Source organism: Podarcis muralis, chromosome 8 (genome assembly GCF_964188315.1).
Source record: "Podarcis muralis chromosome 8, rPodMur119.hap1.1, whole genome shotgun sequence".
Classification (NCBI taxonomy): Eukaryota; Metazoa; Chordata; class Lepidosauria; order Squamata; family Lacertidae; genus Podarcis; species Podarcis muralis.
The window spans coordinates 45,425,305-45,444,551 of NC_135662.1; the positions used below are offsets into that span (position 1 = coordinate 45,425,305).

Sequence of the window (19,247 nt, forward strand, 5' to 3'; positions counted from 1 at the left end):
ACAAAGATGTCAATAACATTTTTAATCTACTGTTCCTTTAGTCATGGCCTCAGAAGCAAGTGAATTCTCTCCAGGGCCGTTGACACGCTGAAAATTGGTTACCTACATAAAGGTCTAAGAAGCTTAAAATTCAATGTTTCAGGTTGATTAAAATTTAACATCAAAATCCAAAGTGAGGCAACTCACTAAGCTTTCTTCTAAAATCTTAGCATGTTAAGAGTCTGCAGTTTGAGTCCCATTGGTATTAAACTGGACTGGGAAAGAACAGCTTGACAATACGTGGAACATGCTGATAACTACAAATGAAATAACTCCTTAGATGACAGACTTAGCTCAGTGGTGGAACACAGACTTTACATGCTAAAGGCTGAAGGTTTAGCCACCAGCATCTCCAGGTAGAGTGAAAAGACTCCACCAATCGATGTAGAGCCCGTCCATACACAGTCTGTACATACATTGTGAACCCCTTGTACTGTCTTTAATTCTCCCTTGGCCATTCAGTGTTCTTCTCCCAACTATGGCTGTCCCACATTTTTTCTTCCCTGAATCTGAGGATTTCCCGTGCAGACAATGTGACTCTCCCTCTCCAATTTGGATTTTCAAGTCCACATTAAGCTGCGGTATGGGCAGACCCATAGGCGGTGCTGAACTAGATGAACCAATGTTCTGACTCAGTTTAAGGCAGGTTCCTGTGTAAGCTGACATTGGAAGGAATCATTCTTTCATGGAACAGTTACACAGCAGAAGCAACTCACTCAAGCATGTCTGTGATTTTCTCTTAACTGCAGGATAACTGCTCTGGAAGATTAGGAAACCTTAAATGCACTTGTAAAATATTCTGTCCACAATTGACAAGCTATAGTTCTGTTTTTATTTTTGCTGTCTAATAACTATGCTGTTTGAACTTAGTCAACAATTCTGTTATACACACATATTCACACATATGTGTATGCTATAACTCACAAGGTATAAGTGAAGTAACACTTTATTCAAAGAAACAAAACAGGTCAGGCCTAGTGAGCACAACTCTTCCCAGTACGTCTTGCCCCAATGAGGCAGTTGCAAGGACTGAAAGTCCCTTCCTTCCCCCTGCTCTTGAAGGCTCCTCCTCCCCCGGTTCATTCCCAAGCAATCTGAGGCTCCTTCATCCTGTCTGCCTCTGCTCTGCCCTCTTCATACCTCTGTGGGTTCTGGGAGACTGGGGGTGGGGAGCTGGTCACAGCAGCAGGAGGAAACTCCCTGGCTTCTTCAGCAGTCTGCCTGATCTCTGCCTCTTGGCCCCCCTCCTCTCCAGCCTCTGCTTCTGCCTCTGATTCCGAACTACCCTCTGCCACAGCCTCTTCCTGCTCACTAAACCCTGTTACCTCTTCAGCTTTGAACACCTCCTTCTCCCAGTCTGTTCCGTCTTCTCCCTCTGACCACTCATTGTCATTCCACTATTGTTCCCCTGGCTTTGAGCCTTCTTCCCTTGGATGTTCTCCAGCTAGTGCCTCCCACCACTCCTCTGCATCTAGACAGTCCATGACATCAACTCCCTACCACAAAAAAATGATTTGAACTGAGGTCTCACCTTCAGTGCACAATTAACCCATGTAACCTAGAAGCAATGCTTGTCAAGTATAATCAGGTGGTTCACTTCTCCCTTTCAAGGAATGCAGCCGTGCAAACACACCCTGTTACATCACCCAGCCCTTATGTAACTAATTGATAAAATCTTGAACAAAAACATACACTGTGTGCAAAGTCACATTGCAAAGCACAGTATCACAATTTGAGATGGAATGTCTATTTTATTTTAGTGTGATTTGAATTCACATGTTTATGTTTGCAGTTAGGCTACTTTTGGAAAAGTAGATAGACCGTGTTTGGATTGTTGGGGTAAAGTTTGTTGTTGAAATAATAATGCCCTCTTCCATATATTTATGTATATAGCTAAATATTGCCATGCATTCTTCTCACATTACTTGTTTCTCTAGAGTTGGAATGAGCAAATCTGGTCAGCTTGTGTTATACAAACATGAAATCAAACCTCAAATTGCCTTGCAATGGAATGATCCATTTTAAAATATCTTTATGTTTAATGGTAAGCAGGGAAGAAATAATCTTATCCTTTGTGTGTTTGTCAGGCATATGTACTTATCCTACTGCAGTGTTTATGCTGATCTTACTTGAAGTTGCATGCATGTTTGGTTAAATAAATATATCTTTTTTGGTATCACAATCAACAGAGAGTCTTGTGGCACCTTATGTAAACATTAAACAATATATGTGCACAGAGTGAACAATCTGGGGACAGAAGAAGTGAGTGCACTTTGCAGCTCAATCCTAGTCAATACTTATGTCCACTGAGCAGTAATAAGATCACTCTGGACTGTCAACCTATTCCTGGTCAAGGATATGCTAGCATAAGGATTCTGTGCTTGTGTGACACAATTGTTCTGCCTTGTTGGTGAACACAACCAGCTCAAGGGGGGGGGGGGACAGTTTAGATGGTGTTTGAAAAGGGTGGAGTGGAAGTTAGTTGGGGTCATGTGCTTTTACAGGGGTAACTCCCATTCCAAACAACATACTGTTATACACATTATATTTTGCAAAATTAGGGAGCAAAGACCAAAGAGTTTTGCAATACTCCAAGGAAGAGAAGGACAATTCAGTAACACCTCTTATTCCCCTGCCCCCCAAGGGTTATAAATATGAACACGTCAAATCCCCAGACCCTTCTTTCCATTCCCAGCTATTGATATTGAACTTTCCTTCCAAGAGTTATCTACATGTATTAACGGCCAGTTGAATATAGTATAGTAATCTATAGAATATAGATATAGTAATCAAGGTTAGACTGAAAAGTCTCTTTTGGAGTAGAACTATTTAAAATTGGGTTACTGCTTTTACTCTTAAAACTGATCTGCTGTTGTCTCTTACTGAATCAGGCTTATCCGTTTTCCCCTCTGAAGCCTTTTGCTTGCAGGTCAGGGTCAGATATAGTAAGTTGGGAATTTTCCAGTAGGTCGTTCTGATAGTCTTCTATAACAGTCTTGCTTGGAAGGGGCATATCCTTTTTTGACCAAATCCTGTAAGGTCTGCATGCCTTCCAGAATCCCATTCATTGCTGAGGACAATGTCAGCTGGGGTTTCAAGGCTGATTGAATTGTTATCGAGATCTTGGTTAGATTTGTTAGCAGTTCTTCCCAGACTTCCATGTCTGTTCATTTGAGGTGAATACCAGATAGAGACTACGTACTGCTTTTCTATCTAATTCTCCCCATGTACCCACACGTTGAGACATCCGGTATTCTGCACATATGTGCTTGCACACCTTGCATTAGCAGAAGTGCCTGTGCTGCCTCTGATTTGGAATCCCCATGTAATTGCCTGGCAGCACTAGACCAATGCATCTGGGTGTGTTCCCACCATTTGAGTGTGTTCCTAGCATAATTTATTTATTAAATTTCTATACTGCCCTTCATCCAAGGATCACTGGGCAGTTTATAATGTAAAAACATAAATATACATACCATAAGTAGCATTTCTGCTACTTACCTCATCCTGTTACTGTCTCAGTAGCGTACTATGTTCTGATTGCATCAGAGCAGCATACACTCAGTGACATAAGGGGGGGGGGGTTAAAGCGTGAGCATGCTTTGTTTTGAAAACAGCAAGTGTTTAAGGTTAGGCTTCATGAATCTCTCTATGCATTGTCTTCCTTGAACTGGACAGCTTTGTCTGTTGAGGTGAGGGGCTGAATACGAATATAAAAACAAGTTCTAATTGCATCAATCTCCAAGCTTTCAAGTACAGAGACCTCCTGAATCGGCATTGAAATGCATCTCCTGTATCCTCTAGACTCTTGTTTAAAATTTATTACTACCTGTGAGCTATAACATCTGGTCACCTCTGCGTTTTGTGCAGTAGACATCCTAATTAGCTGATTAAGTATCTCCTGTACCTTTTAATTAGCATCTCAGCAGAGTTCCTTACAGTTTTGTGCATTATTTAAAAACATAAAAATAAATCGCCTATGCTCTCCCCATCTATGCTTGTACACCATGGTCAGATTGTAGATAGGGAGACAGTGGTGCATATATAAAAATAAGCACTGAGTCAAAATTTTAAAAAATTAGGGGGGGGGGAAGGCTGGAAGAAAATCCAAGATGTTATTTTAAGCAATTGTGAATTAGCATTTTACTGGGACAAGCATTGGCAGAAACTTTTTGTTGTTGCCCTCTTTAATTTGCTCCCATCTCCCCCTCCCCCAATTTCATTCAGAATGCTGTTGCATCATGATAGCATTATTCTAACTATGGCATTGTGGAAGCACATGGTGGCCTACCAGGCTACCAATTCAAGCGAAGGAGCTATTGAGTTATAAAGAAAAAGAGAAAAATGACATAAAGCTGCCCTTGTAAGAACCCCCCACTCCAATGAATAATTGCCTTCCTAAATAAATATGGTGATTTACAGGTAAAATGAAGATTTTTCAACACCTTAGTCCTCTTCAGGAATTCTAGCTCCCATGCAGGGCAACACCTCTGATGTCATGATACAACCTGGAACCTATGCAATCTGGATTCCAGCTAACAATTAAGCCTTCACACATACAGCTATATGCACAAAGTTCAAGCTGCATGCATGGGCACCAGAAAGAGAGGATCCCTGGCAGGCACAACATCAGGGGCAGGGATACTTGCTGTGGTTCAATGCCTACGTTGCGTAAAATAAAATCAAATAATAATAGGATCATTTTCATTTTCTCAGCCAAACTGCTCATGGCTGAGAGGCCCTGACCACATTGTCATTGCACACACCTCTGATCAAGGCTGATCAAGCCTGAAGATGCCAGCAGGCAACCCTTCTATAAAGGCTGTTCCAGAATTTATGCAGTGGTGCATAGATTTTAGGTGGGGAGGACATGGACAACATTACTTCTCGACAGAGAGGGGCAGCTGCCGGGTAAGAAACAGGCAGTGGAGGTGGAAGATAAATTCTGAAAATATTAACGAGTAAGGGGTCTTACTGGGGCAAGTGGTAACTTTTGTTGTTTTCTTCTTTCTAATTTTGTTGGGCTATGTGTGAGACAAAGACACAAGAGAGAAAAAGACCCATCCCAGGCTGACCACTTTGTCTTCTGAAGTGCATTCATTGAGAATGATGACAGTTCACTGCATTCCACTTAGATCAAACAATTCTTTACTTTTAAGTCTCACTATATATCAGTACAGTATATATCTTCCATGGTTTGTTACAGCATAGCAATAACTGCAAGTCTACTTTTCATATCAGCTTTCTTGACGATCTGAATGGCGGTATATTGGAAATGCTCCTATCAATTGCAAAGAAATGATAGCTACTGAAGTTTTGTGAAGGTGTTGGTTTCTTTTTTTATCCACCCCCTTCACCCCTCCCGTCACATTCAAGCAGCAATGTTAAGTAGCAGGTGTCCTCAGTGCTTATTTAGTTACATCTGAAGCTGGAGAACATAAGAAACAAAATGCAGATTATATTCCTTTAGATAGATTACATTTAGTTTCCAGTGGCTGGACCAGGCAAAGCAAAATAATATTTTTTTGCCAGTGATACATAGCAATTCATTTTTTAAAGATAATTTAGATGGCATTTTTTGTAACATCGTTATAGTATATGAAAATATCGCTTTTCCACACGACCTCCAGCCTCCAGCCAGCCTCAAAGCATCGGCTCTAGATATTTTGGTCTGGACTGGAGAGGAAGAGTTGGAGAGCAGGGGGAAATAGGCATTTAGAGGCTTTTTGGAGGGTGCTCCCCACTTTACAACGGGATGCGGGTGGCACTGTGGGTTAAACCACATAGCCTAGGACTTGCCGATCGGAAGGTCAGCAGTTCGAATCCCCGCGATGGGGTGAGCTCCCGTTGCTCGGTCCCTGCTCCTGCCAACCTAGCAGTTCGAAAGCACGTCAAGTGCAAGTAGATAAATAGGTACCGCTCCAGCGGGAAGGTAAACAGCGTTTCTGTGCACTGCTCTGGATGGCCAGAAGCAGCTTAGTCATGCTGGCCACATGACCCGGAAGCTGTCTGAGGAGAAACCCCGGCTCCCTTGGCCTATGGAGCGAGATGAGCGCCGCAACCCCAGAGTCGGTCACAACTGGACCTAATGGTCAGGGGTCCCTTTACCTTTACCTTTCACCCCACTTTACACTATTTCACTTATGTGTGTGGTCCCAACACAACTCCCTAGGGAGATATCTGTAAAGGCTTCTCAGCATCCTTCTCTGTAGTTTGATGATGTGTCCTGGTGGACTCAAAAACTGTCTCACTATTCTGTGACATTTTGATTGGCCATAATAAAGGGATTTTTTAAATTAAAAAAAAGTGGCAGCCTTGGCACACCTATGTAACTTACCTCTTTCTCTGCTTAGCTTATTTTGATGGCATTTCTCAGATCAAAACTTACTTATCTTGCATGCAGAAGATTAGCAAATAGCGCAAATGGCTACAACAGAGCATAGCCATAGTTTATATATTTGTCGGAAGAAACCCAACCCTTGAGACAAGGGGTTGCAGCATACTACAAATTGGACCTGCAACAAAATGTTATAGTGTGAAGTTCATGGGTGGGAGCAGCCAGCCAGCCATGCATTCCTCCAGAATCTGCCATTCTATTCTCTCTCTCTCCCCCTGTATTTTCCATCTCTTTCCAGTCATTTAGCATTCTGGGCCCACTGAGCATGCTCAGTCCTCACTGGGCTATTGTTGTTACTGTTGTTTTGGCTACAGAAGGATGCATAACTGGATTTGCTGTTGCTATATATGAAATAGAAAATTAAGGCTACCAATTCAGAGATTATAACTTATTTGTCATTCAGCCAAATTCTATGTGCATTCATTTGTAAACCAGTCTTACTGAGTTGGGTGGAGCTTATTCCAAGTACATAGGATTGCTGCTTTAGTGGCCAAATTATTCTAATTGCCAGTGTTGTGTTCCTGGGTGGAAAAGATCCTGATGTAGACAGTATAATTTTCATGATTGTACAGGCAAGCTCAACATACTTTTTTAAAAAAATGCCCAAGCTTATGATTATAGCACTGAAACAAATTGAAAAAGCAAACAGCAAGTTTGTCTGTAAGGAATGGACTCTATAAACTTTTCATGTTGGTGACACATGCATCATTTTGCGATACAATAATTCAATTTTACTAGCAAACCCGAGGTTAAACTAACCCCTTTCCAGCCCTGGGAAGAGTGTGGGGAGCATTCACCTGGCACACCTACACACTGCAGCCGACATACTAACATTGTGACACAGTTTGCAAAGCTCTGGTTTAGATACATTCCTGGTATCTCCTTCCATTTTTACAATTACCGGTATATGTTTCTTGGTTTTATTTCTTGCATGGGGGCTGCATGCACAGACCAAAGGCTTGTTCATAGCTGTACATTTAAGCACAACTACACTACATGTGTAGATTAAGTTTTGAAGAACAGATTGGTTTTGCACAGGCCAAAAGACAATTGGGTCAAGTCAACCTGAAAGCTAATTGTTAGTGTAACTGCAAAAGCTATTGAAATGTGCAACCTGTATTTAACTTACACTAGTTGTCTCCTAGAGGAGAAATGATGGGCATGAATATCCATTAATGTATGTCTGCCAAATCCAACCAATATTCAGTGCAAGCAGAGATACTGGTTAGTAAAGTATAGTGCTTTAGAGACCAGGTTGTTTTGCAATTTATCTAGGGTGCTGAACATAAATACCAACTTTTATTCCAATCTTCAAATGTTTGAGGGAGATACAACGTTGTAGTGTGTTACCTTCTTTGGGTTCCCTTAATGTGGCAGGTGGCGCTGTGGTCTAAACCACTGAACCTCTTGGGCGTGCTGATTGGAAGGTCGGCGGTTCGAATCCCCGCAATGAGGTGAGCTCCCATTGCTCGGTCCCTGCTCCTGCCAACAAAGCAGTTCGAAAGCACACCAAAGTGCAAGTAGATAAATAGGTACCGCTCTGGCGGGAAGGTAAGCAGCATTTCCGTGTGCTGCTCTGGTTTCGCCAGAAGTGGCTTAGTCATGCTGGCCACATGACCCGAAAAAACTGTCTGCAGGCAAACGTTGACTCCCTCGGCCAGTAAAGCGAGATGAGCGCAGCAACCTCAGAGTCGTTCACGACTGGACTTAACTGTCAGGGTCCTTTACCTTTACCTTTTTAATGTGGAGTTCCGCGTTGAATGTGAAGAGTATCCTAAACATACACACCAGCTTTAATTATGGCATTTATTCTACATTTGAAGTGTTGCATAATAATTGCATTTTCCTTCTCGCTCCTTGCAAACAGGTGCAGGGAACTGAGGTACTTGAGTTTAAAACACAGAATCATATTCTGAATATAGCTACATGATAGCTCAATCAGCTCTGTAGCCAGCCACCCTTGGTTATGCGAAGCAGCTGCATTTCTAGGTGCAGCTTTTTGGGAGCAAGGGGCAAAGCATCAGCCAATCTCCTTGCTACTCACTGGTGGAGAGGATGTGAGGGCCAGGCCAGGAGAAGAGGAAGATACTCCTCCATGCAGAGGGTATGTTAACTTACATAATGGGCTATGTAATGTCAATATTACACAAAATTTAATATGAACACCAAGAATTAGATGACTGGCATATTTATTTGTTTCATAAATAAAAAGGATGTTCAGGATACAGTGAACAAAGGGATACTAAAAGGTGTAAAAAGTGGGCTGCTGGTTTGTTGGAATAGCAATGTCAGAGGACCATTCCAACAAGTGTAAGTTAAGGGTTAACTGGTCCAGTGTTTTAAAGCCACTAGGTGCTGTAATACCAAGAACCGCTATCCTCTGGTTGCACCCTCTGGTGGCTGTTGCTTAGCAACTTGGTGGAGCAAAATTTATTTCAGGCTGTTTTTTAAAAAAAGAAATAAAATAAAAAAGCATGTTCATTATGCTCTAGCTGCAGTAGTAGTTTCATTCTGTTGGAAGCCTGGCTTCACCTGCTGTCTGGCTACTTAACCCAAGGACTCTTGTCTCCTGACAGTGTTATTTTCAGCAGTCTTACTGTTCAGCCCACCTTTTGATAACTCAGTGAGTTTGCCAGGCTTTTCACATTCTGAATTCAGTCTGCTAGCACAAGTGAATATTCCTTTGACTCCGGCAGTGGGACAGCACATCTGAGGGGAGCAAGTTAGCACGGAATGCAGGACAGCCTGTGTGTCACACCCAGCCCTTTTCTTCGGTACCTCATTGTTCTTCCTGTCAGTCCCCACACCACCAAGGTCACCCCCCTTTAGAAAACTAGCCTTGGAAAAGGAATACTGTGGCAAGGATGCATCTAGACCAAACAGATGTCAGCAACATAGACAAAAAGGACAAGGGATTACTAGCTGTCTGGCTCATGAACAGTATTTCAAACAAATATTTCAATAAAGAAGGCTATATTTACAAAACAATCTCAGGCTACCATTTCTAAATGAATACCGCAGTTCTCTCAATGGGATTCCCCCCATATACTGTAGCCAGTTCTCAACCCTCACAAGGAAGTGCTGTACAACTAGGTATCTACTTAACTTAATATCACACCAAGAAAAGAAGTGCTTCTTTGTGAGTTTCATGCAGTGTCAGACAAAAAAAGAGGGGAGCTTTAATGTGACAATTTCAACCTTGTGCAGAGCTATCTTTCATACCCACACATATATTTAAGGCACTCTTATACTATTTTAACTGCTACGACTTTCCCCAAAGAATACTGGGAACTTTAGTTTGTTAAGGGTGCTGTAAATATTTCGGGGGGGGGGGGAGCCATAACAGTTAAAAGTGGTATGATAATGCTTTAAACACTTTAAAGGTATGGTGTGGATACTTTGTCTGATTCTGAAGGAAGTGAGTTCACCTTTTAATTTCTGTCTGTTGTAAAAGTATTTCCCCCAGAATATCCTGGGGTGAACATTCAAATGAACTCGCGTCCTTCAGAATCAGACAAAGCTTCCCAAGTTCAATTTGTTCCTTTCTTTCCAGAGTGGAAAGAGAACTTCCAGAGTAATTACACCTCCTAGGTAATCCATGGTGTCAGTTATCTAGTTCAGGTTACTTGTAAAGTAATGTAAATAATTTAGTGGTTTGGTTTAGGACAGAGGGTCAAGTCATTCTTAGAGTAGTTTTTATTACTGACTCTTTGCTCTCCTCCTATAGGAGAAGGATTCTAGAACTTTTCTCACTATCATGGAGCACATGGTATCAGCAGTATCTGATACATTACACTATACATGCAGAAATGGCTTCGTTAGTTTGCTCTCCCCCCTCCTAATTTCCCCAGCCTCATTTCTTTATTATTTCATGAGTTTGTTCTGCACTGCACCCCATTTCTTCTGAGTTCTGGTGTAAGCAGGGGGTTTCGAAGGAGCACATCTGTGGTCCAAAACCAATAGTGGCACTTTTACAACCAGATTGTCTATAGCGACCTGAGAAAATAAACAGCTGAAATGATTAGCAACCCCCTCCCCCCCAAAAAATCAGTTCCAGAATTGTGATCATGCAGTTCCAGGATCTTTCCCCTCCCCTATGTTACCACTGCAGATCATGGGCATTAATAAAACACTGAGGGGGGGAGCAATCTTGATGAGATTATGATTAATTTGGTGCACCAATTTACTGATCTCACATGCAGTCCTGTGATTCATTTCTGTTACTGCAAATACCCATTGAAAATATTTTCAGGCTCAACTCTTCATAGTCCTTCTACTCTAACTTATATGCTACTTGAGCAGGAGCTCAGGTAGCATATAAGACTGCAGCTTTAAGAAGCATCTAGAGATACGTTGATGCTTTTGAATTATGATGATTGATGCTTTTGAATTATGGTGCTGGAGGAGACTCTTGAGAGTCCCATGGACTGCAAGAAGATCAAACGCATCCATTCTTAAGGAAATCAGACCTGAGTGCTCACTGGAAGGACAGATCGTGAAGTTGAGGCTCCAATACTTTGGCCACCTCATGAGAAGAGAAGACTCCCTGGAAAAGACCCTGATGTTGGGAAAGATGGAGGGCACTAGGAGAAGGGGACGACAGAGGACGAGATGGTTGGATAGTGTTCTCGAAGCTACAAACATGAGCCTGACCAAACTGCGGGAGGCAGTGGAAGACAGGAGTGCCTGGCATGCTCTGGTCCATGGGGTCACGAAGAGTCGGACACGACTAAATGACTAAACAACAACAGAGATACGTTGTAGGAAGAACAACCTGCAGAGGATAGCATAAGTGTAGCACATGCTACACTTAAAAAATTAACAAAGGAGCCAAAGGTTGGAACACGAAAATATAGGTGGTGGTGTATTTTAAATGAATCTTCCACCTTTAGCACAAAATAATTGGATAGATAGTATGAATAGTAGTTAGAATACTTTTTTAGTCATAGTGGTAATGATTTAATAATTATGTTAGCAGCCTGATTTTTCATTTTATTCAGGTGTTGATATGGGGAACACTGCATTTAATAGTTTTGAACAGCATGAAAAATTATTGTATTCATTTTAAAGTTCCCAGTAGTTGAGTTTTTTTCCTATGTAAGTGATGCTTTTTCTCAAGTGGCTTGGTGTGGTCTGCACATCCTGGTAAGCCAAACTATGGCTTGTTCTCACTGCACAAATGGGAAGGCTCCCAACTTCCTTTGCTCCTCCCTTTTACGCCCATGCCACACAAGGGTGGGGAACCTTTGGCCCAAAATTGGTTTGCCAGGTGTCTCCTATTGGTCTGTAGTTAAATCAGGCATAGGAAACCTCTTGTCCTCAGATGCTGTTGGACATCAACTTACATCAGCTCCAGGCAGAGTGGCCAATGGTCAGGGATGTTTGAAGCTGTAGTTCAGGGACATCTGCAGAGCCACAGGTTCCTCATCCCAGTGGTAAACCATAGGCAGTGGCATGCAAGCCAGATTTTTGTCTCAAATTTTTGCTGTATTTGTTAGGGGGGCTTTGTAATGATGGTGTAGGATTAATAATACATCTGCTAAATTAAGAGTGTTAATGCACCTGTTGGACAAATAAGTATTTAAATCCAAAATAAAAGATTTGGGAAAGAGCAGGTAGGAAGAGTCATAGTTAAGAAAATCCATTTTTATTAGATTTTTTCCAAAAATTATTACAAAAGGAAAGTGGTTACAAATTATTTAAGTTATCCAGTGCAACATGGAAGCACCCTCTAAAGTTCCAACTAAAGTTCACAGGAATCTCCTAGACCTGAAGTTAGCAGCTGCAATGTGCTTGGCCCCCGAAAGTGACACCAACTTACACTATGTAAATGTAGCCAGTAGGGAGATGAACTGCAGACTCCAAAGGAACAGAAAACAGGTCCTCCAAACTACAAGGTGCAAAATCAGGACAAGACACAAACATATATACAAAACCCAAAATATATATACATTAAATAGTTGTGTTTAGGTACCATGATTTTCAGATGGATTTATTTTTTCACTGACTTTAAATATTTATGGAAACAAACGAAAGGATTTATCAATTTGTAAAAGGTTATTCCTCAAGTTATGTTTTTTGTTCCTTGCCTTTTGGAGAAAACATCACATTATAAGGCTGTCTTCTTTTAGGACGCTGGCAGGGAGCAAGGTCCTCTTTTATGTAACCTAAAAAAAAAAAAAAAAAGACACAACGAAATTTCAACACATGATTTGGGCAAGAGAAAGCACTATCAAACAGAGCTGGGAGAAAGTCCTGCTTATTTCAGTGTTAAGTGGCTTTTAAAATTTTTATATTAAAAATTGTAAAAAAGTGTCCATACGAAAAGTCTAATGTTAGAAGCAATATACAGTGGTACCTCGGGCTAAGAACTTAATTTGTTCTGGAGGTCTGTTCTTAACCTGAAACTGTTCTTAACCTGAAGCACCACTTTAGCTAATGGGGCCTCCTGCTGCCGCCATGCTGCCGTTGTGCGATTTCTGTTTTCACCCTGAAGCAAAGTTCTTAACCTGAGGTACTATTTCTGGGTTAGCGGAGTCTGTAACCTGAAGTGTATGTAACCTGAAGCGTATGTAACCCAAGGTACCACTGTAATCATTACCATTTCCTAAAAAATAGTGGAGAAATGTTAGCTTGGGTAGTACAGCCTAAGACTCTTAATCTCAGGGTTGTGGGTTCAAGCCACATTTTGGGTGAAAGATTCCCGCACTGCAGGGGGCTGGACTAGATGACCCTTGTGGTCCCTTCCAACTCTACAATTCTACAATTATATGATTCTGTTGAAAAGTTTTTCTTAAAAGTTTAAGGACTATTTTGAAAATAAGTTCAATGTTACTGAAGTTTCTCATTTCAGGATTCATACACATAAAATGGAAAGAATCTGTCCATTGCCTATGAAAAAACCTCTCCTCTTCCCCGAGGGGAGGTGTTGTGAGCGGAAATCGCTTCCCGCGCTTGCAGGGGGGGGCATGGCTGGGCCCCTGCGTCACTGGAGTCCTGTGCCCGTGTCACGCCACGCACCCCAGCCAGTCAATCCGGCTGGCTGGGGGGCGTGGTTTAGCTGTTTAAAAATGGCCATGGGCACACAAGCACTGCCTTGTTGTTCTGGCTTCCTCGGATCACCTGCCTGCCCTCCCTCTAGGTTTTGCTTCTGCACCTGACCTTGCTATGGACTTCGGTTGGTCACCTTGGTTGTCCAAGGGGCCTGGTAGGAATTTTTTTCTACTTGGCAGATTGGCACCAGCCACTTGGTTTTTCGCCTACCTCGTAGCAAATCGTCAGAACTTTGTAAGGTTTGGTGGTTAGGCATTGGAAAATGCGTTGTGTACTGGAGGGGAGGTTGTGGCCATCACCTACCCCTCCCCTTGAAGGGTATTCCGTTAAAGGAATTTGGTGGTCGTGGTTCCTGTCTGATGCCCAGGTGGCCAGGGCCATGGCATGACCCTCAGGTGACTCTAGGGAAAAGCTTCCAGTTGATTTGCATCAACAAGCTCCCCCTACAGCTTGTTAACCCTTGTGTGACTCCCTGCAGAGCGGGCAGGAGTCAAGTATAGTCTGTTCAGATCCAGTGCCTAAGCCAATACCACTTACATTCTGTAACCAATAAAGTTGTGGCCTTTTTTAGCCCATTAACCTAAAATGCTTGTGTCCATGTGTCTTATTTCATCACTAAGCGGGGAGCAGGGCCTCGACTCACAAATTTGTGAAATTATTTGCGCTCTTAACAATTTATCTGGTTAGAATACATTTCTTTTAAAAGTTTGTACTTGAAATAAGCTTCTGATCCAGGATTACAAAGAAGTATATTGGATTTCAGCCAGGAGTGATTAGGAAGCGTATGCCTGTGGAACTACTGCAACCAAACTATTGTGGTCAGCATACCAAACAGTGTTATTTGGCGTTTTAAGCTTCTTAACTGCTATTGTGGCACAGCTTTTAGTTCCAGATGTAAGGGTAACTTTCTATGTTGAAACAGGGAAACAATTTGCTAGCATACTATAGTGGTTACAAAAATAAGCTTAGAGTGGAGGTGTCCCTGGTTCATTTTTCACCACAGTAATGGACTGATTGGGTGACATAGGTTACTATCACTTCGACTCAGGCCTGTGTCTGCAATAGGGAGATAATAATATTGAGTCTACCAAGTAAATGTTTCTGAAAGTATGTTTGTAATGTACTTCCAGCACTTAGGAAAAGTGCTAAATAAATTGAAAATATTATCACTTGCTATTATTATAAAGATTAATGAATGTATGTATTAATATTTAACAGGGTGCACAACTAATACATTTAAAACACCGATGAACTCTCATGAGACATGAATGATATTGCAAAAAACCCCAAAGACTACCAGTACAATCCACTGAAATAAATGACCACGCTCCCATTTATTTTAGCTGTCCTAGTTTAAGTTTCCATAGCACCCCAGCCAAGACAATTATCTGGTACATACCTATGTCATACAAGCTGTCCTAGCTTTATTTATAAGAAATGTTTCTTTTGAGCAATAGTTTGACACACTGGGCACAATGCTGGTTATGCACCTGATGATGAAATCTTGCTTGGCTTAGGGTTTGAACATGGGGTATATTGAACATGGATTCAGTTTCCCCTATTAGCAAAATCCAAGTGAGCCAACTGGTACTGGCAGTTCTCTGCAGAAAGTTTGTGGGAGGTCTGGGCTTTGCTAGGTCCCTATGTTGGACATGGCATCCCTTGTACAGAACAGGAAAGACTCTACCTGTCCCAAACGAGTAATGCCTGAGTCTTGTCTAGTCTTCCTGCTAGTAAAACAGGTGACCTGAGCTCCAGAGACAGGACAAATTGGCTCCCTGCTGTTCCATCTCCTCGCATAAAAATGTTAGTTCAATAAGTTGTTCCTTGTTGTGAAGTGCCACTGGCAGTGCAGAGTGAAAAAAGTTAGGCGCCTTTCTCAAGTACACCCACTTAAATAATGGCATTCTAAATACCGGTAACTAAGAGTAACTTTGTGCTTGAAAGGCTTCTAGCATGAAAACTCTAAACTAAACAAGAGGTATTTTATGAGGAAGCTGATGATCTCTAGATACTCTTTAAAAGGAAATGGGATTGATATAGTTTTTTTCATGGCTTCCTGCATATGAAAGCAGTATAGCACTAATCTACTGGGAGATCATTTAATGCCTGGATTGCATTCAGATAAAGAATGTGTGTACTGCAGCAACTAGAAACTGATTTAAGGAGGATTCCACCAATGAATACTACTTCTGATTACATATACAGTGGTAAACTATACAAAACATATTTTTTTCTTGAATATTTATGTGCTGGGTTTCTTTTTCTTTTCCCCACCAAACTATTTCAAGTTGGTCACATTTGCACATCATGGTAAACCATAATTAATTGTTTACAACAGATGCACAGATGGCTCCTGTTTCATTGCCCCCATAGTGTGAACAAAAAAACTACAAAATCCCTGACTTAGCATTACATTTGAACCATTTGGCTTATGCAAACCAAACAGAAAGCAGGAAGTAAAGAACAAACCCTTCCTTCACACTCTGGTTTGACTGAAACAAATCAAACCATGATCTCCAGTTCAGATTTAACACTAAGCCAGGCATCATTGTTTAGTGCCAGGAAGGAGCCAAGCAGGTATTGCTTATGTGTTCATAGCAAACTAGTAACTGGTTTACCATGAAGTGCAATGCAGCCATTGTTTCTCATTCTGAAACATCAACAATCCTAAGTTCTGTTATCAGGCAGGTGGGTAGCTAAGTAAAGGGAACACTTTGTTAAGTATTTGAAATACTTTAATAAATGTAAAAATAGTGGGAGGAATTCAACGTCACACTAAAACATGTTCCACCAATGCAAGCATTTCTGCTTGTCCAATGGAATGACCTCTCTCCTCCGTCCCACGTGCTGTTCTGGTTTTTCTCCCAACCCTCTCAAAGCCAATTTTGACATACATGGGCAGGGGAGGGGGGAAAGCCCCTCTGTGCTAACAGGAGCCCTTGTATGGGCTCCTACTAGTGAAAGTACTTAGTTGAATCTGGCCCAGTTTCCCCCCAGTGGTAGTTCTGTAGGCTGGTACTGTAGATTCCTGTAATGTTCAATACAACCCGATTGGCTGATGAAACATTAATTTTAATATTTGTGAACTGCACTTTCATATAAACTATCTCAAGGCAGTATACAGACTAAAAACACAGTATTACAATGAAAACATCAAACGCAGCAGTTAAGAGCTGGTTGGCAAAGAATCTCAGGTTTTAAAGTCCTGTCACAATTATATAGTTTTAAAAATATGTCTAAAAATGATCATGCCTGCCAAACCTGTATTGGCAAGGATCATGCCTGGCAAATTTGTGGCAAGGAGTTCCACAGGGCCGTGCCTGTCCCACTAAAGACTCGGTTCCTGATAAAGGCCAGCTGAACCTCAGGGGTCTAGGCGACCACCAAAACAGCCCCATCAGAAGATCTCAACGATCAAGTCTGAATATGAAGAAGACAGATCTGTGTCTGTTAGTTGACTGTACCACCTTTTAAGCCACTATTTCACATACTTGCCTCTTTCAACACACATCTGGGTGGATGGGAATCCGACTTCCCAGAAATTTTCTGGTGTATCAGGAGGAACGTAGCGAGACCGATGCCTTGAACAGGCAGCTAACTTCTTTTCCCTCTCCTCTTCTGGAAAATCTGCATAGTACTAAAGAGATATTGCAGAAACTCAGTATTAAGAAATAACTCCTGAATCAGAATACCCAAAAAAGGTTCTCTTACTTATCCCCCCCCCCCCGGCACTCTTGAAAGAAAGAGGTTTTCTAGCTCCATTTCAATCAAGGTTTAGGCCAGGGTTTGGCACAGAAACTGCTTTGGTTCATGACTTCTGTCAGAAGAGAGACAGGGATATGTGTCCCTGTTAATTATCCTTGACCTCTCAGCAGCTTTTGATACCACCAACCATGGTATCCTTCTGGAGTGGCTGCCCGAGTTAGGGATAGGTGGTACTGCTTTGTGGTGGTTCCGATCCTGCTTGGATGGTAGTTTCCAGAGGGTGATGCTGGGTGAGTGTTTGGAAATTTCAGCTGGTGCAGAATTCAGCAGCATATTTCACCAATTCCAGCCTGACAGTGGTACAGTGTTACTCTTGTCCTTCCTGCTCCCCATTTCACCTCATGTCTATACTGATTCTAACAGGATAATATATTAATGTTCCTTTAGAATGGGATGTCTGTTGCCAGATTTTTATTTATTTTAGAATTTTAGAACAGGTGTGTTTTACAATCTTTTTCCTCTTTAAAAGTTTGGTACACTGTTTCCTGCTTCAGGGTAATGAGTCTAGGCGACCTTTAGCTTCTTTGCAGTTTGACAGTTCTAAGGTTCTGAAAACAATGTACAGTATATTCCCACTGACCTGAATAACAGCTACAAACTCACACATAAAGGCTCTCTAAGAAGGCTCCATAATACTTCAAGAGGGAGTACATTTACTCCCCTTTGCGTTTACTAAGATAATATGCTGTGCTTCAAGCCATGGTCCCCGTCAGAACTGTATGATACAGATATTGTGCAGTACCACATTGTCTGTATGTATTCAGAAATCTCTTTCTTAAAGCTAAATTCTTGCTTCAGTTGAACTAGAAATCTAACAGCTTGCAAATTCCAAACACTGAGGAATCATAAAAACGGTCTAATATATAATGCCAAAAGGGGCATATCATGTAGGCAGTGAGTAGAAAATATCAGTTTCTGAAGAGCTTTAGAAAACGTGTGGGATTTTAAAGGCTGGTTTACACATTCAAGTTCTGGTGACTGAAGGGATGAAAAGCATGGGCAAAACAAACATCACATACAACACATTCACATCACCTCCCATGCAGTGCTTATCCATGGAGTCAGTTCACACATTCAGCTGACCTAAGATTTTCTGCTGTGGTAATGGTGGGCCTTAAGGCCAGTCCCTAAGTTTTCCCTACTTCCATCGACAAAGAAAAGAGGAAAGCAGAGGAACCTAACATCTATTTTTTTAAAAAAATAATCTCAAGAAAGGGTTTAGGCAGAGTTCCACAGTGCGCTGCATTCTTTCTTAGGATTTTATTTCATTTATGAAGCTTAGTGTACCAAAAAAGGTGCCTTTTGGGCAGGGTTTTTATTTTAACCAAACAACACGAAACACTATCATATTGGCTGTACAAAATAATGAATGTAGTCAACCCATATGATAGCTCAGTTGGTAGAGCATGAGACTCTTAATCTCAGGGTCATAGGTTTGAGCCCCATGTTGGGCAAAAGATTCCTGCAGCGCAGGGGGTTGGACTAAATGACCCTCGTGGTCCCTTCTAATTCTACAAATTCTATGATTCTGCCTCACATCCCATTATTTTGGTGCAATGCTACTGCTGAAATTCCACCTGCCTTTGTGAAAATAGTTAGCTTGGGCTGCTTATATTAAAAGCCTCTTTCTGTAAGCGTTTTAAAATTCTGCCTTTATTCTGAACATTTCTTCATTATAAAAAATATTCCCCATGTGTTTCCAATCTCACTGCTATGAGTAACTCACCAAAATCTAACAAGAGACAAGTTCTTAAAGAGAAGTCTTGCACTGTGCAGAGACAGGAAATTAAAATTGTTCACACACAGCTCTTGGCACAAGACACAGAGCTGCTTTTATGTCCCTTTCTTATTATTCTAGGCTTCTGGATTTCACATATTTTGGAACAAAATTAAGCTTCACAGTAGGCTATAGATTAAGCTATGTGCAATACAGAAAGGTATCGCAAAGTTTTTATTAAGTTTGTATTAAGCTCCTTATTTTTAAATATTT

General features: G+C 41.5%; 1 protein-coding gene across 1 annotated transcript in view; it reads right to left on the reverse strand.

The window, feature by feature from the left end:
• Nucleotides 1-12,067: 12,067 nt before the first annotated feature.
• RBBP8 (RB binding protein 8, endonuclease) overlaps nt 12,068-19,247 on the reverse strand; it is a 43,387-nt gene continuing 36,207 nt past the window's right edge. Inside the window, exons 18-19 of the mRNA XM_077933100.1 lie at nt 16,988-17,129; nt 12,068-12,603 (exon numbers count right to left, since the gene is read on the reverse strand). Of these exons, the coding sequence (XP_077789226.1) occupies nt 12,506-12,603; nt 16,988-17,129 (240 nt within the window). The 3' untranslated portion in view covers nt 12,068-12,505. The remainder of the gene's footprint in view (nt 12,604-16,987; nt 17,130-19,247) is intronic.